Source organism: Cavenderia fasciculata, assembly GCF_000203815.1.
Source record: "Cavenderia fasciculata unplaced genomic scaffold Scf_Dfasci-F-a-25c12.r2-5, whole genome shotgun sequence".
NCBI classification, from domain to species: Eukaryota; Evosea; class Eumycetozoa; order Acytosteliales; family Cavenderiaceae; genus Cavenderia; species Cavenderia fasciculata.
In genome coordinates, this window is record NW_004457729.1 from 716,622 (window position 1) to 739,208 (window position 22,587).

A 22,587-nucleotide genomic window follows, 5' to 3' on the forward strand; every position below is an offset into this window, starting at 1 on the left:
TCCATTTTTGTAAATTAAAACAAATAATAATCTATTTTTTTCTTTTACTAAAAATCAAAATTAATTTAATTAATAAATAAATGATCAAAATAAAATATATTCATTTTAATTATTATTATTATTTTTCACATACTTTTTATGTAAACATTCATTCTTTTTCTTTTTTTTTTTTTCCTTATTCCATCATTTCATCATCCATTTGGTTATTTCTACCATATGATTTATAATTGGTTGCTTCTTTATCATAGGCAGTGATTGGTACTTGATTTCTTCTACGAGAGGATGGTGTTGAATCCAAACCATTCATTTCATGTCTTCTTCCATCTTCTTCATCCGAGTCTGACAATTCACCTGGATTTGTAACACGTCTATCACGGTCCGACTCACTGATACGAACGTCGGGATCTTCATCATCTTCATCATCAGAGTAACTATAACTGTCAGGTGGGATTTCAGTATGAGCAATACTTGGTGCATGTTGTAAATGTCTTAGATTCTCTAAAATTTGAATCCTTAAAAAAAGAAAGAGAAAGAGGTTAATAAATAAAAAATAATATCGATTAGTTTAGTTATTTGTATAAATACTTTAATTTTTCAAGATAATCCTTTGAATTTTGATTCTCCATATTATTTGGTGTAATATGTAATCTATAATCTGGTCCATAATATTCTAAATAATCATTATATGGTAATTCTAAAAACAAACAAATAATTGTTAATAATCCTATATATCTTATTTTGTTTGTTTGTTTGTTTTGTTTCCTACCATCAGGTAATTCATGATCAACTAAAATTGAAGTTTCATAAGTCCAACATCTAGCAACATTCTTGATAGTATAACCTCCACCACCGAGAATGACAAGAGGAAGATTAAATGACTTCATAAATTCTACACATTGGGCATGACCCTTTAACGAAAGATTGAAACATCCCAAACGATCTCCAGTCAATGAATCTGCACCACATTGTAATACAACTGCTTCTGGTCTATATGAATCCATAACTGATTGAATTACCTAAAATAAAAGAGAGATGAAAATGAAATGAATATAAAAAAAAAAAGAGGGATAATATTTGTTTGTATTAACTGTGTTTACTTACAGGTCTGAAAACACTTTGATAACTTTGATCATCAATACCATCCTTTAGAGGGAAATTCAAAGCATAGTATTTACCCTTACTAGCACCAACATCTCTTACATCGCCAGTACCAGGGAAATAATCACCATATTTGTGAAAGGAAACAGTCATGACTCTGTCTGTTGTATAAAAAGCTTCCTCTACACCATCACCATGATGAATATCAATATCAATATATAATACTCTTTTATGATGTCTAGACAAAAAAAAAGAAAAATTAAATTAATAAATAAATGAATACAAATTAATTATATGACTATGTATGTGTTTGTGTGAGTGTATATAGACATACTTTAATAATTCAAGAATACATAATACAATATCATTGGTATAACAAAAACCAGAAGATTCTGATTTCTTTGCATGATGTAAACCTCCGGCCCAATTGACAGCAATATCAGAATCTTTGTTGTTTAACTTTACTGCACATCCAATCGAACCACCCGAAGAGATTTGACATAAATTATACATTCCATCAAATACTGGGCAATCATATCTAACATTATCTAAAAATAAATAGAATTAAAGGTATGAATACTACTTTTAAAAAAAAAAGAATATATTGTGTTGTATTGATAACGTACACTTCATCAATTGTTTAGAGTATTCATGCATGTTATCAGGAGTGATCAATCTTAAAAAGTTAACATAGTCATCTGAATGAAAGTTTGAAAGATCAGCTTCAGTTGCTTTTTTAGGTCTCTATATATTGTTAAAACAAAAAAAGTAAGTATAAATACAAATGCAACTACGAGAGGGTCTTTTCTATCTATCTATCTATCTTATCTACATACAAAGATTTGTAACTTTTTGTATATGCCATAATTTAAGATCAAGTTATGTGTCATTCTAATTCTGTGTGGTTTCATTGGATGATTCTGACCATAGTAGTGATTACCTACTTCAGCTGTAATATGTAATATGTATGTATGTGTATGTTGTTAGTCATCTCATCTATATCATCACACTACTCGAGTAGTATTAGAGGTCATGTCTTGTCTCCCCTTCAATCTCTTCTCTATCTAATCTATCTAACAATCTATCTTTTACAAACTTACAATCATAGAAATATGATACTTTCTTCTTGCTCATCTCTATTTCTCTCTTTACTTTAAATATAGATATATAAAACTATGATTTAAAATCCCATCTTGGCTCTTAATCGACAACGGACAACATTAATTAAATTTAATTTTTTTTATTATTATTTTTTTTTTTTTGAACTTCAAAACCAAACAAAGACTTTGTGTGTACTTTTATTTCTTCAAGAGATACGGTTCTCCCAAATGCACTCTTCTCTTTTTCTCTCTCTCTTTTGTTGATATTGAATATGACTAGAATGGATGTGTCTATACAAAATTTATTTAGATTAATAATTATTAGATCGTTGTTTGTTGATGAGATTAGATATTATAATATAACCCCGATGATATACAAAACAACAACAAACCAATACTGGGGGGTGGCAACCAGTGAACTCCCGTGACTTCCTTTTTGATTGATAAACAAACAACAATAATACCGAAGCTTTTCATAATTCCTGCTGCAGTCGGGTTGGATTCAAGAATCTTAAGGGCAAAAGGAGATTTTTACAGAGTTTGGCAAGTTTTTTACGAGAGCTTGTAAAGTGGGAGGGGTTGACAAACTCCTTTCACACAAACTTCACACAAACATAGAAAGAGGCACAAAGCTTTGAAAGGAGGATCACTATTTTCATCATTATCCATTATTATTATTATTCATCGCGTTTATTTATTCATTTGATCAAACAGTAATAACAACAACAACAACTTGTATTGTACAATATAGCAAACACATCAAATAGAAATAGAAAGATAGGAGAGAGATTAAATCTTTAACGACAATATTCTTTATCGACAATGAGCAACAATAATAGTAGTAGTAGATCATTGTCAATGATAATACTAGTGCTACTAGTATTATTAACTATTTATAATAGTAATGGTGGTGTAGTTCAATCTACTATCATCCGTGCTAATCATAATAATAATCAAAATAATAATCAAAATAATAATAACAAGAATAATGAATATAGAACACAGTTACATGATAAATCTACTGTTACACCATCGACAATTGCAACTAGAATAGTAAAGAATAATAATAATAATAACAATAATAATGTAAATAATATCAACGACAACAACAACCCAATCCCAAACAATGGTAGCAATGTAAGGACAGATATATGTCTACCATGTGTAGATTTCTTCAACTCTTATCTACCAACAATCATCAAGATTGTAACAGACTATGGTGTCATTGAATCATGTTCAAAGATTTGTGGTTACTTGAATAGTACTGTCGAGGCTGATGTATGTACTGGTCTATGTGATCTAGTTGGTGTAAATGAATTTTGGAAGATCTTTTTACTGTATGTATACTCATAAACACCTATACAATATATAATATATAATATAATATACACCTATATACATTCTTCTTCATCTTATATTAATGTTATTATTTTTATATTCTAGTGATGATATCAATCCAATTTATGCATGTCAGATGGTCACCGCATGTGTTACACCAAAGAGTCCAGCAGCCAATTTTGACAGTGTCACAATGACACCAACCGTTGGAGTGCCAGGTGACACGTTTACCATCTCACTCAACTTTACCGTTGTCAATGCAACCGGTGTCGGACAGTTTAGTTATATCGTCTACTATGTTGCCACACAGAGCAAGTACATGTACAGCCTGACTTTTGACAGCTACCCTCCAGGCTCTTACAATCAAAACTTTACCTTTTCAACAAAGAATAATGCTACTTTCCCATTAGGTGATTATCCAGTTGCATTAAGTATGTATAAATATATATAGATAGATAGATAGATAGATAGAGATATATTATATTTATATTTGATTAACTAATTATTGTTCTATTCTCTATTCTATTTTCTATTCTATCATAGTGATGTGTTCAGCCGAATGTGGTACTCATACACCTTATAGTGTACCATTGAATGAAACTCAAGTTGTATTCACTCTTGAAACCATTCCAATCAACAAGACCAATATTGCTTCATTCCAATCGCAATCGGTCATCTCTGCAGAGGAGGATACTCCAAAGAAGAAGAATCATGTTGTTGAACTTCCACTTCCATCTTTCAAGTAAATGAATGGGATCAATCAATCAATCAACCAATCCAATCCAAACCAAACCATTCCACCCACCTTGTATTCATTTCAACCATCTACAACTCTATTTACACAATCCATCATAATCTATTTATGAATACTCTTCATCTTTTACCTAAATATTTAAAATAAAACTTTGTATATTTAATTTATAAACTAACTACTCTATGCTCTATATTTAGAAAGTTGCATTAATCAAAATTTTTTAATGTACTCTGCCCCATTTTTACTATTGAAAGAGATAAAACTACTACTACTAGCTCTAGAGATAGTTAAGATTGATAGTAGTATGAAATGACTTCAATGTTATTTGATTTAAAGACTATAAATAACAATAATAATACTAGCAATAATAATAATAGTAGTACTGGTACAGGAGTATGGACAAAGAAAGAACATACTGAATTCTATCAATATGTTACAAAGTATGGTGTACCAACAGATGGTTGGAAAGTAGTATTGACCAAGACAAAGAGTTTAAAGTTAAAGACTGAACAACAACTACAAGCATACTTTATTCATTACTTGGCAAGATGTAATCATTATTTGGGTGATATGAATAATACTAAACTAAAACCAAAAGATGCTACTACAACTACATCAACAACAACAACTACAACAACAACAACTACAACTAATACTTCTACTGCAACTACTTCAATAATAGTAGCCTCATCGTCAAATGCAAATGATATACCTATTACATTGGCAAGTGCAAAAAAGTTTGTAGTACGTGTAGGCTTTTTCAAAGATCTTTATAAATGTTTAAAGGTAGAGAATAATGTTGTCATTGCAATGGGTGTGAGTAGAGCGTACAGTAATTTGTGGACACCGGGTGAGAATGACATTGCATTGCTTAGGGGATTGGCCAAACATGGATATGCATCGTACCAAGAGATTATGAGTGATCCAACACTCCCCTTTTACAAAATATATCAAGACAAGGTTGCATCGTCATCTACACCACCCGCTGCAGAGGATATTCTCGAAGTGTTGGGATACAGCAAGTACGAGATGGCAAGCAGAATCGTTAAATTGGTCACTGCCATTTTGGATCCTCTCAATCATAGTCGTCCCAAGACTATTACGATCGACCCTTCAACCATACCAGCTACCACATCGATCAAGGATATATTGGGTGACAGAAACAAGCAGATAGTGTATCACGTCCAACTACTCTCATATGCACACAAGAAGGGTAAACTTTCAAAGGAACTGTTTATCAAGCATTTGACAATGTTGTATGGGTCGACACAAGCCACCAAATACTACGACACGGTTGTTGCAGCTCCTATGAGCAGTATTCCAGTCGTGACGTATGAAAACGGACCCATAGAATATGTATTGGCACGAACACCACACTATAGACGTCTCATTATGGCAGCTATCCAACACCAACAGCTCGCCAATCACTGTCGCAAGCTTGGACAGTTGTACACATCGTTGTTGATTGGCAAGCCAAAGTTGACCGAGCACTTGGTCATGTTGTTTGGCGAAGACAAGGGACGCATGCACGCCAACATCTTAACGACTGGTGTCGCTCGTGACAAGGCTGGCGCAGAGGTCACTGCCAAGGACGTGCAGCCTACTTTATCCAACACACCTCGTTTTAGAGACTTGTTAAACAACAAGTTCAAGCAACAAGAGCCAATCAAGGAATTGTACTTTGAACCACTCGTCTCGGGTATACCCAACTATATTGAAAAGACGACAGCGGTAGATCTCGAAATGTACGAAGATTCGGTTATTAGACATATCAATTTACTCGCACATGGACTTGTTCATAACCTCGTGACAAGAATGACACTGACCGAGCATTTGGAAGAAATCTTTGGCTACGACACTGATGTCGTAAAATATTACATGAGAGTTATCAGTGCCTATCCATCAAGTAGATGTTCACCTCCATCTCAATTGGATGTAAGCCAAGCATTGGAGAGAAAATATTACATCTCAAAGTTTGTTTCATTGTTGAGAATTTATGGTAAAACAAAATTACCTGCACAAGATCCAGTTGTTGGACAACAACCTTTAAAAAAATTGGCACCTACAGCCAAACCTTTGGCTAAACCAGGAGCCAAACCAGTTGCTAAACCATCGGCTACAATAGTTGCCAAACCAGTAGCCACAACAGTTGCCAAACCAGTAGCTATTACACCATTAACAGTTACACCATTAACATCAACATCAACTTCAACTACTCCACCATCATCACCATCATTTCACATTGGAAGACCAGCAGGTCAATCATCCCCACAATCATCACCACTTCAAAGAGTATCATCACCACCTCTAATTCAACCAGCAGCAAGTCAATCATCCCCACAATCATCACCACCTCTAATTCAACCAGCAGCAGCAGGTCAATCATCACCACCAGTTCAACCTAGTCAACCTCAGACAAAAGTATCTATGAGTTCAGTTCCAGAGTTGACAGAGGTATCGAATCATTTAAAGATACTCCTTTTCATGCACCACTACAACAAGATTGATGCAACCATACTTTTGAATCATTTCTCTATGATCTTTCCATTTACGGCTCAACAAAAATTATCAGCTATGCAAAAACAAGCGGTCAAATTTCCTCCATTACCACCCAATTTCAATGTTCAACACTATTTATCATTAACACCTACCATGGCAACGAAATATAGAAATCATGTTATCGCTCAAAGACAACAATTAGCTCAACAATCCCCAACTCCAAAATAATAGAAAATAAAAACATAATAGATTGTATTTTTTTTTTTGATTGTGATTGTTTATCTAATCTCTAAATTATTATTATTATTAATAATAAATATTATTTATTTTTTACCAATTGGCATCATATGAGATTGATGATGTGGTGGATGATGATGATGATTTGATGGATGATTCTGTTGTTGTTGTTGTTGTTGTTGTCCTTGTCCTTGTATTTGAACTACTGGTATTGCTTTTGTAAGTTTGTTATAAATATATTCATGTGTTTCAGTACTAGTGATTGGTTTCCTATCAAATTCATAAAATTCCAATAATTCTCTAGATACATCCCAAATCTCTTTCATGTCGACGTTTAGATTTGAAAACCATTGTTTGAGATCACGTTTCTTTATAAATCCCGCCAAATATATACACCCCAGTGCAATGATATAGGGAGGGTATTGTAGACATAGATCAGTCTTGTACGAATCATTGACCACACCCCATGCCACCTCTAAGCACTCCTTGTCCAACCCACTGTTACCCAAATAGGTAGGTAAACTCTTGTATGGATGGAATATAATCAAATCGAATCCCAATTCCTCCAATACATAAAATTCACATTCCAAAATATCGCTCATCGTATAATTAAATGATGGATCTAAAAAGAAAAAGAAGAATAGAGAATAAAGAATAATTAGAATCTAATATATATATTCATTTGTTATTTTTTAATTTAATTTATACCTTGTTCCTTCATTTTTAATGCACATTTTTTAGCCTGAGTAATACATTCTTCTACCTTACTCGCTAAATATAAACATGTTATTGATATTAATCTTGGTTCGCAATCTATAAAATTATTTCTAAAAATAAATAATCACAAATATTAATAAACAAATATAAATGATTAAAATCATAGATCTAGCTAGGATTGATTGATTTGGTTGTGTAATTACTTTAAATAAAATCTTTTAAAATATACAATTGCAGTTGAAATCGCTCTTTGCTTTAATACCAACTTTGTATGACCAAAATTTTGTATCACTATCAAATATGAAATTGAATTAATTAGTTACAACATTTGTTATATGCTATAATAGTAAACATATATATGTACATACGATTACAATAGAATATCCTCAACCTTTTTAAATCGGTAGGTGTTATTCTAGTTAGATCCTTTGTATTTGATTTCTCTATTTCTGTTTTAGAAAGTAACCATGATTTACTGTAATGATGATCAGGTGATTGAATGAATAAAGTTAATAAATAGATTCAAAGTATCATCTGATTCTTCAATATCTATTATATGTACCAATGAGTTGATTCCCAAAAGTTTGCAGCCATGTTCAATCTCTTTTTATATTCTCTTTGTTTTTGTTAGTATCGCTTTGTTGTTGATGTTGTTGGTTGATCATTTACATGAATCTATCTCTACCTTTATGTTTCTATCTATTCTAAGTGTATTATCTCTTTTTACAAAAATGTTTTTAATTAATTTAAAGAATGATTGTTTTTACAAATGAAACGACTATACGATCTTCACTCCAAGGTTTGGTCGTGATTAAAAATAGAGTTATTTATTTTATTTATAGTTGTTATACTTATATATCTTATAACAAACAAATAGTTATTTACAATGTAGCTGAACCAGTTTCACCAACATTTGGTTGTTGTTCATGTTGTTCTTTCTTCTTGTCAGAAGTGGTAGAGTTGCTGGTTGTGGTTGTGGAGGTGGTAGTCATGATAGCTTCAGGCTTGTTTGGTAGATCGACCTTTGTTAAGATATCAGAGATTGAAAGAGACTGTGTCAAAGGGAGAACTTCAGAGATGAGGTCTCGAAGGGTGATCACTCCAAGTGTCGAAAAGGTATCGTCGACGACATAGACACGGTGGACACTCTTACTGACAAACAGGTTGACGAGATCACCAACAGTGTCAGTCTCGCGACACGTGACTGGTTCGCGACCGACCAGCTCGTAAACAGGCCCGAGCAATCGTTTCCAATGCTCTCCTTTACTTCCAATACGCTTAATGTCACGTGCCGACAGATTGCCGGTCAACTTGCCATCGGGTTGGATGACAGCAACTCCACCAACACCCATGATTTCAATGAGACGGAATGCGTCAATTGCCTGCTCGTCATCTGTCACTGACATGACGTATTGGTTGGCTGCCGACAGTTCCCTCACCAACTTGTTCTTTCTCGTTCCGAGTTTGCCAAGATTATCATGTACCCAACGGATCAGATCAAACTGAGTGATAATATCGACAATCTCATCTTGTTCATCAATCACAATGATTCTGTTGACATTTTGCTTGGACAAACTTTCAAATGCTGTAAACAGAGTTGAACTTGGTGTCAACTTTACAAACTTTACATTTTTTCCATATGGATATTCTAAAAAAAAAAAAAGATTTGTTATAAGAATAGTATTGGATTGGATTTGATTGGGTTGGATGTACAATTATAATCAAACTTACGCATCATTTCATTGACAGTTTCATTCTTAAATTCTTCAATTTCAAATAATGATTTGGCATTGTTTAATTTTTCTTTTTTAAATGGAGGAAAATAATTATTAATTAATTAATTAATATATCTTGTTTGGGTAAATGTAAAGAAGACTAAGAATATTCTTATTTAAACATACTCTTTCCAAATTCATCTACCATATATTTCAAGACATCCAATAATTCAATAACACCATAAAATGAACCATCTTGTTTAATTACTGGACATGATAAAATATTATTATTTAGTAGTCTCTGTGGTGAGTATTTTGTGGTCGAAAAAGCATATTGGATTGATTAGTTGGACAAGATTAGTTTTGAGAGTTCTTTAGAGAGAACAACTTACATTAAATATGATAGGTAAAGTTTCATTTCTTGCAGCTGTAATGATGTTCTTTTTCTCGCACTTTTTCTTTTTGTGTTGAAAGGTATTCTCAAATTCGCTTAGACTTGTCTTGGTCAATCCCAAAATAAATGTGTCATAGTCATTTTCTTCTCTATTATGTTTTTGTCCTTTCTTTACCATTTTTATCTATCTTTCTCTTTTCTTTCTTATAGAATATGAATAATGAAAATACCCAATCAACTTTTCTAATATCAAAAAAATTAAAAATATTTATTTTCCATTTCGAGATTTGATTTTCCAAAACTAATTTTTTCCTTTTATAGAATTTCTATAAAAAAAAAAACCATCCACACACTATTAATAGTTTTTTCAAAGTTGTTGAATTATTATCCAACATAATTACAAGAGTAACTTTTAAAGGTATTCAAAGTGTATGACTGAAGTGATACTAAATAAACAGAGGGTATTTATTTTTTAATGTTTGGAACTGGTATTATATTCTTCCCCCCCCCCAATGGCAGGGGAAACTCTAGTTGTCGTCACTAGATAATTGAAATGACCATTGAAGGAAATCTTCTTCCATCAACTCAATTCGCGTTTCATATATATATTGAGCCAATTGCCAGACCAGGTAGAGATGGTAGTAATAGTCCTTAATGATTTTGAAACAAGATAATTTAATTTTAGTAGTAGTCTTGTCTGCGAACAAAGCTGTGACCGTTTCCTTTATGTCTTCGTTGGCCTGATCTAAAAAAGTACTCTCGGCTACCAGTGACACAACTCCATTGTGTTGATAGAAAATAGCTTTAAAAAAAGTTTTAACCTCTTGGTCTGTGAAGCTATTATCTCCGAGCTTGTCGACTAAGGTTTTATAACAATAACCTTTTTTAGCATCGGAGAGGAACTTTGTTCTATTGATCAAAAAGTCAGGATAGAGATAATCGGTGTAATCAGTGTAACACTTGGCCATCCCGTTATCTTTGAAGCGAACTACCTTTTCTTCTAAAGACGTTAATGAATAGATATCTTTGATCTTGCTATAGATATCAGAATCCGTACCACTGTTCGATTTCGCTAATTTGATGGCCTCATTCATATCTATACCTGTTCCTCGATTCTACAAAAATTTGATTATATTAATATTCCCATTAAAATTATTTTTCTTTTGATTTTTTACTAACATACATAATCGTTCTTTGTGATTTGGATAAATGATAATATCGTCTTTTCTTTATATTTGTCTCCAAACATTTTCTTAAATAATTCGAATCGATCGAACCATTTCAGACGTTTGTCTTTCTGATCATAGTAGATGACGATGAGTTTTTGACTCAAGTCACCCATGAAAGCATAGTCGACATCACCAAAGACGTACTTGTGAGTGCCGTCAACTTGAAATTTGTTTGAATGGTCCATAACATCTTCATCAGCCTCGGAGATTGAACGTTTGAATTCAATGTTCACATTTAGCTTTTCGCCATATGCAACCAATTTGTGGAATAGTGCCTCGAACGCCCATACATGCAAATGATAATCACCACCTGTGGACATAAAGTTATCCAAATCACTCTTGCGTGGGTCCTCACGCTCTTTAATATCACTGCCATTATCATCACTGTTTCCAAAACCATCTAAATAGAAATAAATATTCTCAAAACGAAGATCAATGAATTGTTGAATACGATCTATAGCATTTTGAACTAATGTTTGATAGATTGAATTGCTTGTTGAATATTTGTTGATACTAAGTGCGAGAAATGGCGCACCATCACAATGAATTGTTTTGTTTTCGATTGTACCGAGATATTTCAAATCTTTGCTTAGCTTGTTTTTTGTTAAGTATTTTTGAGAACCTTTAATACCCATTTTTCTGTCTTGTTGCTGTTGCTATATGTTGCTGTTGCTATATGTTGCTGTTGTTATTTTATTTCTTCTATATTAAATACAGGTAATAAGTTTAGACAAAATTAATCTCTAAACCTATAATATTTATATACATAACTTAAAAAGTTTCAATGTTAGATTGAATGTGTCGACGACAGATGGGGCAATTTTTTAAGTTTGCTTTCTTTGAGCAAGGTAGACATAAACAACTATGACCACATGGTGTAAGAACAACTTTGATTGGATTCTCAAGACAGATTGAGCAGAGTTTTTGTTCTTCCAAATTTCTTTTCTCTTTTTGGAGAGTCTCTACCTTGTTCATCAATTGTTGATTGTATTGTTGGTATAGTTTTGGGAGACTCTTTTGATTAGTCTCTACGAGTACTTGTAATTCTTTATAGTCCAATGCTTCCAAATTGTCACCTTGTAAGTGTTGATACTCTTTTTCGAGTGATTTAAATTGTGATTGTAACACTGTCGTTTGTTCTTTTAATGATTCTATCTCTTTGACGTGCTCATTTCGTTGGATGAGGTAGTCATGGATATCGTCACCATCTTTCTTTATCTGATCCTTTTGTTGTTGAATAGTTTGTTTTTGTTGATCATTCAATAGTAAGAGATTTGCATTTTGCTTTTCGAAAGCTTCAATCTTTTGTTCCAACTCTTCTTTTTTTTGTTCTTCTCCTTTTGTTTTTACTTGTACTTGTTTTGGTGATGGATTATTCTTCTTCTTCTTCTTATTATTATTATTATTATTATTTGTGGTTGATGATTTGGATTGATGATTTTGAGAGTTGTTGCTGTTGCTATTTTGTACATTGTCATCTACATAGTCTTCTTTTTTAATGGTGTGATGATGATTAGAATTCCCATTCGTCCGAGGTGATTTGTCATAATGTTGTTTAGCCATAGAAGAAGAAGAGGAGGAGGAGGAGGTGGTGGAAGAAGTGGAAGAGTGAAAATTGAAGTCTAGGTCTAATTCAAGAGGAGGTGACAATAATGGCGTGATTGTCATTGGTTGGAATATAGTTGATGGATTCTTTTTTGGTTGTGATTTGGCAATAGTATAGTTTGCACTACTACCGATCAAAGATGAGGTAGTTCCACTATCTCCGCCGGTATTAGATCCAAAAACAAAAGGTGGTGGTTGTACCAAAGATCGTCGTCCTACATCCAATTTTGAAATTTGATTATCGACTGATGGTGGATTTTGAGGTTCTTGTTGTTTTTCTTGTTGTTGTTGTTGTTGTTGTTGTTGTTGTTGTTGTTGTTGTTGTTGTTGTTGTTGTTGTTGTTGATTTACTTTTGGTTGTTGTTGTTGTCGTCTCGGTTGTGGTTTAGGTTGTTGTTTTTGATTATCTTCTTCAAGCCGGTAATTAATTTTTTGTGCTTTTGTTCTTGCAGCATACATTCTCATATGTAAATCCATGTTGAACAGGTTATCCCCACCAGTGATTTCACATAGAGCATCGTCAACCAATTGATCAAGTTGCATATTTATTTCCCATGTTGCATCGTCATCTGTGTCTACTTTTCCTTCTGGTTCCAAATTGGGGTTCTGCAAAAAACGCAATACATTGTTATAGTAAAGTTTCTTTGCTTTCTTCAAAGCTGCTTTTGACCCAAAATAAGCTACTGGTGATCCATAAACTTGTACGATCATTAAACCACTTGGTAGTTAGTAATTAGTGTTCCAGCAGTGTAAGATACTATGATAGTTTTAAGCATTGTGAATGTGTACCTACAGTTCATGTTGAAATTCATTCTGTGCTCTATTATTATTAAAAGAGATATGAATGCAATTGTTTTGAATGAAACCTTTTTTTTTTTTTTTTTTACTCAAGACCCTATCTTAATTTAATTAATTAATTTCTTCTTTATGTACTAGTCAACCTGCATCGAAGCAATAGATGGTGGAAAAGGAAGGATGAGTGATGAAATGTTACAATTATTATTTTATTTTAATAACAAATAATGTTATATATGTGTATGATATTATTATTATCAATTGGACTATGATTGTTGTTGTTGTTGTTTCTTATTGGCCAACATGACACTAACTTGCTCGCAATCCTTGTCGCCTCTACCACTTAGATTGACGATGATAATGTCGTCCTTGCTGAGTTGTGGAGCCAATTTGATGATATGGGCAACTGCGTGGGATGACTCTAAAGCTGGGATGATGCCCTCGGACTTGGAGAGTACTTGGAAGGCCTCGAGAGCTTCCTCACCAGACACGGTGACATACTCTCCACGTCCGCTAGTCTTGAGATGTGCGTGGATGGGTGACACTGAGGGATAGTCGAGTCCAGAGGCAATCGAAAAGGTTGGTTTGGGTTGTCCATTCTCATCGACCAAACAGATCGACTTGAATCCATGCAACACAAATGGTACACCGTAGGTGAGCGATGCAGACTCTGTAGGTTCAACACCGATCAACCGAACGGATGGATCTGCCAAATACTCGTACATGGCACCAATAGCATTGGAACCCCCACCGCAGCATGCAACCACAGCCGTTGGAAGCTTACCCTCTTTCTCTAAAATCTGTCTCTTTGACTCTTTAGAGATGATAGATTGGAAGTGTTGAACGATGGTTGGGTATGGGTGTGGTCCAACAGCCGATCCCAAGAGATAGAATGTATTGTCAAAGTTGGCAAGGAGGTCGCCCAAAGCAGCGTCGACAGCATCCTTGAGACGTCCCTGTCCCTGGTCGACCGACACCACTCTAGCACCGAGCAACTCCATTCTAAAGACATTCAAAGCTTGTCTCTCAGTATCCAACTTGCCCATATAAATAACACACTCTACTCCTAAAAGCGAGCATGCAGTTGCAGTAGCAACACCGTGTTGTCCAGCTCCAGTCTCTGCAATCACTCTCTTGACACCCATTCTCTTGGCCAATAGAATCTGTCCAATTGCATTATTAATCTTGTGTGAACCAGTATGATTTAAATCTAATAAATAATATGCACAAGTAAAGTAATTGTTAGTATCTACCAAAATAGTCTCTGTCTATCTATGTTATATTTAATTTTACCTTCACGTTTAAGATAAATCTTTGCACCACCAAGTTTAGCAGTCAAATTTTGAGCAAAGTAAAGAGGAGATTCTCTACCGACGAAATCCTTAAAGTAATAATCCAACTCTTTGATAAACTCTGGGTCTTCTTTATATTTTAAAAACTCTGTCCATAGTCTATCAAGTACCTTTGTCTTTAACTCTTCGGGTACGAAAGCACCTCCATATTCACCTCCAAAATATCCTACTTGTTCTGCTGGTTCCATTTTAATATTGATATTGATAATAATATGATACAACGACTAACTAACTTAAAAGTTAAAATGATACAATCGTATTGATATAAAGATAAAATAAAAGAGATAAAACAAAAGATAATGATACAACAAATAATCTTTTTAAAACAACAAAAAATATATTAAACTACACTGAATTGAATGGGAGGATATTTTTATTAATAAGTATTGGTTGGGGCTGGTTCCTCAATCCAAAAAATTTAACAGTTTTTAACAACAAAAAAGTAATCTCCTAAACCTTTTCCTCCTGGTCGATCCAAATGCTTCTTTTTCATTTTTTAATTAATTAATTTTTGGGGTGTCCCGACACTATAATATCCACAGACTGATTAATACTCTACGCTGACCTATACTTACTTCGATCGAACCAACTCAGAACAAAGAATGAATCCATGTTCTGTTCTGTCTCTTTGTAGCTACCACAAACTATTCCACAAGAAATAGTCAAGATATATATATATATTCTTTTGTGTGTGCGTATAGTTTGTTGTGGAGAAACAAACTACTTTACTTACTATTGTCAACTATATGAATTCATAGTTATATATTTGTAGACATAATAGTAGCTACTATTATGTCTACAAATATACAAATATACAAATAAATAAATAATTTTGAAATTTTTGAAATTGAATGGTGTACTTGAGCAAAAGGGTCATTCAATTCCGAGTGCGCTTTTTTCTTTTATTTTTTTGATAAACAAACATCAAATAATAGAGATATTATATTTATATTTATTAAGTGTAGCTACTATTACTATTCTTTTATATAAATATGAGTCAATCATCACCATCAAAACCAGCAACACCTATAACATCATCTATATTGGTACCAACCACAACAAAGATGATCACATCGGCATCGGTTGGTAACTTGTATATATTGGATCATCATCATCAGCAACAACAGCAACACCAGAGATCTGCATCACCGTCACCGTCATCATCTACCTCTTCGTTGGCACATACGATGGTTATCTTTTTCAAGGTGAGAGGCAAGATGAAATACTCCAACTTTATAGGCTCATCACTTGAAGACCTCAACGATGTATTCATCAACCTCTTTCCAGAGTTTTCTAAAGAGTCTCTTAGACCCTTTACCATCAAACATCGTGAAACAAAGATTGTCTATGAATTGGATGATATTCAAGACTTGTATCCTGGTTGTATATTAGAAATGAGAAAGAATTCAAGTGATGGTAAGTAAAACAACAACAAATCAAATTATATAATCCATTCATACACCTTTATATATTAATACTTTTTTTTTTATCTTTCTTTCTATTTTAGCTATAAATGAAGGTAAAAGAAGAAACTATGTTTATACAGGATTTGAATCAGACAAGATTGTAATTGTAATGGTTGGATTACCAGCAAGTGGAAAGACATTTATCGCAAGAAAGATTAGAAATCTATTAAATATCATGGGTATATCGGCAAAGGTGTTTACTGTCGGAGAGTATCGTAGAAATCGTGTTGGTGCTGGTCAACCTGCTGAATTCTTTGATCCTGGTAATCTTGATGGAGCGTAAGTTAGAAAGAGAGAAATAATAACTATAATATATAAATATATAGATATTAACCTTATTCTTTATTTCATTTAGACGAGTAAGATTACATATGGCAGTAGCGGCAATTGATGATATGATGCAATGGTTAAATTCAGGTTCACAAGTTGGTATATTTGATGCAACCAATTTAACCAATGAAAGACGTCAACTCATCCTTACAAGATGTACAAGAGAAGGTATTAGTAAAGTTATTTTTGTTGAATCAATATTTAATGATAGTTCAAAACTGGAAGCTAATATGATTGAAAATTGGAAATCTTCTCCAGAGTATATATATATCAAATGTCAAAACAAAAGAAAAGAGAATAATTATACTTACTTACTTACTCTATTTTAGTTATTCACATCAAAGTCAAGAAGAAGCAGTTAAATCATTTAGAGAAAGAATAAGTTATTATGACAAGGAATACAATGAGATTGATAACGATGATTTACAATACATTAAATTGTTTGATGTTGGTAAAAAGATTATAGCTAATCGTATTACTGGATACTTGCCAAGTCGTATCATGTACCTATTGATGAACCTTCATTTGCACTCGCGTCCCATTTGGTTGTGTCGTGCCGGTGCCTCTGAATGGGAGGTTCTCAGAAAAAAGGGTGGTGACCCGGATCTCAACCACGACGGTGAGCTCTTTTCGCATACTCTTGCCAGTTGGGTGACAGAGCATGCCAAGAACCAAGAGATTACCGTTTGGACAAGTACGTTTAAACGTGCTATTCGTACTGCCCAATACATCTCTTATCCAAAGGTACATGTCCGCGGACTCGACGATATCGAACGCGGAGAATGGGAGGGTTTGACACGCGAAGAAATCCTACGTAAAACACCCGAAGAATTTGGTGCTCATCTCAACGATAAATTAAGTTATCGTATTCCTCGTGGTGAATGTTATCTTGATGTTATTCAAAGATTAGAATCTGTATTTTTAGAATTAGAAAGAAGTATGTATAAAAAAATAAAATAAAAAAAAAAAGAAAAATATAGATGGATCAAAGAGAGATTAATCTTTTAAATTTATTTAATTAATTTTAGCACGAAATGCATCATTGATAGTTAGTCATCCTGCACCTCTTAGATGTTTATATGGGTATATTACAGGTGAATCCATAGAGAATATCCCATATATCGACATCCCATTACACACTGTCATTTCACTAAGACCAACTGCCTATGGTTGCGAAATCAAAAAATATCCTCTTGTACATACCCCAAACAGTTGTCTAAGTCAGGAAATCGATAAAATAATTAACATTAACAACAAGTAGTCATCCAAGACAAAGACAAAGACATAGATAGAGATAGATAGTATCAAGTTGTTTTCTTTTTATTATTCATAATCAAACAAATATTAATATTAATAAAAGAGAGGAGGAAGGAGAGAAAGGAACAAGACAAATAGTGATTGGTAATAATCTATTTATTTACCATTCCCTCCATTCCATTCCCTCTTCATTTACCGTTCTCAAAACTATGTACTATGCTTTTACTTTAAAGTAGAACCAAGACAAGAAAGACATTGCTCGTTTGTCGCTTTGGATTGACGACAAACGTCGTTTCACTTTCATCCTCTATCGGGATCAAGATTTTTATCAGAAGTTCAGCAAAGGTATGATGACACTTTTGGCATCTTATTATCTGTTTTTGCTTTTTTGACACACAATCTCCTTGATTGTGATAAAGTAAACCCCTCATGACCATGTTAACTTTAAGGACAACACTCTCTCACTACCGCCACCCCCCCTCCGTCGACGTGACGACAATAACCTCTCACACGATAGACAACAACTAAATTTGATTCTAAACAACCATCATCCACAATCAACATCTTATGGCAATCACAAACTACTTGCCGGCCAATGGCTGTATACAGGCAGCTGTCTATCAGCTCTGGCAGAGGTGAGTGAGCAACGAACATACAAAAGAAAGAGATGGTAGGAGCTATCAATATATAGTTAGTTTTAATATATATATTAATTAATAGTACACATACATACATACACACAACAAACAAGATATTATTATATATATATTTATATAAAGGAGTGCTAACATTATTATAATTGATCGATTGTAATAGTTAGTTAGTTGATCGATAAGGAAAGAAGTATAAAGAAGAAGAAGAAGGTGAGTTGTAAATCATACATGCATACACCCGCACAATCAATCTACATCGCCATCGTCATTGTATCGCGCGGTGCAACAAGCTTTAATTGTAAATTGTACAAAGTGTAAGATGAAGTAAACGTGGAAGGAATAACCATCTCATTGTAAATTTGTAGTGTGACGGTTGGTTGGTTGGTATAGAAGATCTTTAAATTCATTTGGATTGATATGGTTGATCGTCATAATGATTATGATTATGATTATTATTAACACAACCAACCAACCAAACAAAACGAATTAGTGTATACAAACAAACACAAAGAAACGGCACACACACAATCAACTTCAACTTACTTTGGAAGTCACCAGATTTGTCAAACACACTACTACATCAAGTAAGCAAGTTCAATTCCTAATCTAATCTTGATGTATAATAGTGGGTGAGTAGTGCGAATTAAGTTATTGTCACAGTCGTCATATCTTTATGTTGTTGTTGTTGTCTCTTTCTATCTATCAACCAACCAATCAAATCAAATCAAAACAAAACAAAAACAACCCCCCACCCACAAACTTTTATCCAATCAATCAATCAATTTTTATAAACACAATGGGATTATTATAATGCATCTAGAGACAACCTCTTACTCTAGATCAGGTTTAAATTAAACCAAACCGTTCTTTCCATTATCAATTATGTTATTCCTATCCATCGACTTGTCTATCCGATACTATTATCATTGTATCACACACACACACACACACACAAAAACCAAGACTGTGTGGGTGTGAGTCTATAAATAACACTTTAACCCCGAAATCTTGGGATAGGGATCTTTGCATGATCTTCCAATCTCGCTTTCAATATGCTCAATATCTAGTAGTGTATCCACCACCATCCCCTCTCCATGCATCCCTCTCATCATCATCATCATATTGGTCTTATAATCTCAATCATGCAAGACCTGATCGAGAGATTATTCAACTTAAAACCCATGGATGTGATGAAATCTTTTAATTAGTGCAAGGGCAGCATACACAAACTCTCTCTTTGGCGGCATGTAGGTGGGGTAGCATAGCGTACTACACATAGATAGGGTGGCTACTAGTCTTTGTTTTAGCTCTTTCTTTACTCCTTCCTTTCCTTTGTTGGCATAGGGCAACTGGAAATGGAAACATCCTGATTGCTTGTCAACAAAACAAAACAAATCCAGGAAAAAAGGTTTGTGAGGGGTTTGTAAAAAGTGGGAAAACAAAGAGAGAGAGATGGAATTTGGATGGATGGTGGTTGTTTTGGAGTTGGGTGTGGTGATGAAGGAACCGTTGACAACAATAAAACGATGATCATGATCATGTTCAACGACAACACATATGTGACAACACAACATGATCATGTGTGTCAGCAGAGCAGAGAAAGCGAGCCAACATCAGGAGTGAGGAGGGAGTATATGATTGCCAAAATGCAACAACACCAACACCAAACACAACAACTATATTTATAATCACACAACTTGATATCACCACCATCCTCGTCTCGGTGGTATTGTTAGCATTGATTCTCCTCCTCCTTCTCTCTCTAGCAGGCTCTGCTAGTCTCACGTTAACATAATAACATAATACAATATAAACCAACCCTCCCATTCTGTTATTGTTCAACAGGCTGGATTGACTGATGTTGTTTTTAGCTATTTAGATTCAACAATAGGAAACCTCATCATCACCATAACACCATCATCATCATCATCCACTAACTAGTTACATTATAACAAATATATAAAACCTTCATCCTTTGTACCAATATTTATATTTATTGTTGTTGTATTGTTATATTTATAAATATATTATATTATATATAAATATTCATTCCTTCCCAACAGATAATCTTTTAATTTATTATAGTAGAGCGAGAGACATAGAGACAGAACATAAATATATATTATAGTCCATCTCTAATCTTATCTTATCACCACCACCACTTGTACCATTACCATTGTATCATTACTACCAACACACCTTCATGAACATTCATTCGTATCATTACCAATACCAATACCAATATTTATTTCTTTTAATCTAAAATCTAATTAATTATTATTACTATCACTACATCTAAACAACCGGAAAAACCAATTGTCATATTACCACCACCACCAACTCATCATCCACATAATTTCCAACACCCACTCTCCTCCATTGTACTATTAATATATATTATACTTTATATCTATACAAAACACACATATAAATATACTACACCCTCTATTTAAAAACTAAATTGTACTAATACTAAATATTCAACCACGATAATAATAACATCAACAACAGTGATACAATAACAATAATTTCCGGCCGATAACAACAACAACAAATAATAATAATAATAATTTAGAATCGCCAGCAACACCTGTACTTATAATAGTCAACAACTACTTTAAGAGTAAATAATAATAATTTGTAATATTAGTAAAATATCCCTTTGGGAATAACAGTACTGCTCAACTTCACAATTAGTCAATTGTCAACCGACTCGACCCGACCCGACCAGACCCGACAAGAGTTTATATATAAATACAACCAAATCCATATATTTATTATTATTATAATCCTAAAATAGAATATATATATAAAACCAAAGTTCCCCATTTATGTAAGTAAATCAAAAAAATGACTAGTCAATAGCAACAACAATAATCAATAGATTTGGAATTGCCATGTTTTTATTTTATTTTATTTCTTTTCATTGGTACAACCAATCATCAATTCTCAACAAATACCAATCGCCAACACAACAGCTGAACAACTTCACGGTGATAATCTATCGATTGTGTTGTTGAAAACGAAACACATACCCACACACACATACATACACACACCATGGTGTGAACAACAAATTCGAAATCCACCTCCAAGTTTTTTTTTTTACCTTTTAATAGTAAATCTCGAGCCCATCAGCGCCCACATCATCTATACAACCACCCCCGCTCCTCCTCCTCTTGAAATCATATAGTGATCATGATCCAGATTGATCACACAACTACCACAACCACCCACCATTGATTATCAACCAATCACATGTGATCTATAAATACAATGAACACGAATGAATGATTGTTTGATTGGTTCAATTAATTAATTAATTATCCGTTCATTGCAAATGCATGCATTTATTGTCGGTGCAGCTGGATGTGGTGGTGGTGGTAGTAGTATTTAAATGCTAAACACACTCTATAATCATTATTCATTTATTTATTTTTTGTAGGTAAATGATAATTATAGTTTAGTTTTCTTTTTTTTCTATTTTTTTTTTCTATTCTCTTTTTCCATTTTCTTTTGTTGCCCCCATAAATTTATCAATTATTGGTATGACCATCACATTCATTCATTAATTCACACCCACTTTAGCCATTATGCGAATGATCATAATCAATCGGATGTCGTGTGTTTGTGGGTGCATGGGTGGGTGGGAGTTGTGTGAATGAGTGAGTGTGGGGTTGGTTTAGGGGTCGATACCAATATAGTTGTAAAGAAAACACGCATTTCGTCGGCATTTTATTACTTGACCAGAACAGTAACAATTGTTGTACTCACCAATAACACAACACACACAAACAATCTCTCTCTCTCTCTCTCTCAAACACAAATTCACAACAACATAATTACGCCACAAAAACAAGTATGGATCAATTAAATCTATATTTGGAAACAATCATTTAATTTTTTTTAATTGTTTCCATGTTTGTTATTCTGCCAATCACGCCAGAGACAATACTACTTTTTTTTTTTTTTTTAATTTCTTCCAACGTTGCATTCTCTTACTCTTCTTTTTTACCAACCTTCACATACGCCAAAAATTTTAATAATA

The 22,587-nt window shown here is 33.5% G+C and overlaps 7 protein-coding genes across 7 annotated transcripts; 3 read left to right on the forward strand and 4 right to left on the reverse strand.

Annotated features, from left to right (window-relative positions):
* Positions 1-175: 175 nt before the first annotated feature.
* DFA_00614 (histone deacetylase family protein) lies at positions 176-2,857 on the reverse strand (the record flags this gene model as incomplete). Its single annotated transcript, XM_004358544.1, has 9 exons — positions 176-512; positions 586-694; positions 767-1,016; positions 1,102-1,336; positions 1,433-1,646; positions 1,725-1,842; positions 1,935-2,047; positions 2,199-2,249; positions 2,809-2,857. The coding sequence occupies 9 exons, from the start codon at positions 2,855-2,857 to the stop codon at positions 176-178; spliced, it is 1,476 nt and encodes a 491-aa protein (XP_004358601.1).
* Positions 2,858-3,020: 163 nt separating this feature from the next.
* Positions 3,021-4,282, forward strand: DFA_00615 (countin-like protein; the record flags this gene model as incomplete). The annotated part of the gene is made up of 3 exons (XM_004358545.1): positions 3,021-3,535; positions 3,642-3,967; positions 4,080-4,282. The coding sequence occupies 3 exons, from the start codon at positions 3,021-3,023 to the stop codon at positions 4,280-4,282; spliced, it is 1,044 nt and encodes a 347-aa protein (XP_004358602.1).
* Positions 4,283-4,599: 317 nt separating this feature from the next.
* DFA_00616 (uncharacterized protein) lies at positions 4,600-7,017 on the forward strand (the record flags this gene model as incomplete). The annotated part of the gene is made up of 1 exon (XM_004358546.1): positions 4,600-7,017. One exon carries the CDS (start codon positions 4,600-4,602, stop codon positions 7,015-7,017), a length of 2,418 nt encoding a protein of 805 aa, XP_004358603.1.
* Positions 7,018-7,067: 50 nt separating this feature from the next.
* cycC (cyclin) lies at positions 7,068-10,030 on the reverse strand (the record flags this gene model as incomplete). Its single annotated transcript, XM_004358547.1, has 9 exons — positions 7,068-7,078; positions 7,124-7,648; positions 7,735-7,853; positions 7,947-8,034; positions 8,112-8,218; positions 8,629-9,391; positions 9,475-9,546; positions 9,645-9,759; positions 9,851-10,030. 9 exons carry the CDS (start codon positions 10,028-10,030, stop codon positions 7,068-7,070), a joined length of 1,980 nt encoding a protein of 659 aa, XP_004358604.1.
* Positions 10,031-10,167: 137 nt separating this feature from the next.
* On the reverse strand, positions 10,168-11,716 carry DFA_00618 (uncharacterized protein; the record flags this gene model as incomplete). The annotated part of the gene is made up of 3 exons (XM_004358548.1): positions 10,168-10,178; positions 10,610-10,967; positions 11,036-11,716. The coding sequence occupies 3 exons, from the start codon at positions 11,714-11,716 to the stop codon at positions 10,168-10,170; spliced, it is 1,050 nt and encodes a 349-aa protein (XP_004358605.1).
* A 136-nt stretch (positions 11,717-11,852) lies between these two features.
* On the reverse strand, positions 11,853-15,021 carry DFA_00619 (SAP DNA-binding domain-containing protein; the record flags this gene model as incomplete). Its single annotated transcript, XM_004358549.1, has 4 exons — positions 11,853-13,404; positions 13,480-13,506; positions 13,800-14,691; positions 14,775-15,021. The coding sequence occupies 4 exons, from the start codon at positions 15,019-15,021 to the stop codon at positions 11,853-11,855; spliced, it is 2,718 nt and encodes a 905-aa protein (XP_004358606.1).
* Positions 15,022-15,825: 804 nt separating this feature from the next.
* On the forward strand, positions 15,826-20,480 carry DFA_00620 (Fructose-6-phosphate 2-kinase/fructose-2,6-bisphosphatase; the record flags this gene model as incomplete). Its single annotated transcript, XM_004358550.1, has 8 exons — positions 15,826-16,249; positions 16,341-16,578; positions 16,655-16,888; positions 16,959-17,566; positions 17,658-17,824; positions 18,123-18,231; positions 19,360-19,383; positions 20,419-20,480. The coding sequence occupies 8 exons, from the start codon at positions 15,826-15,828 to the stop codon at positions 20,478-20,480; spliced, it is 1,866 nt and encodes a 621-aa protein (XP_004358607.1).
* Positions 20,481-22,587: the final 2,107 nt, after the last annotated feature.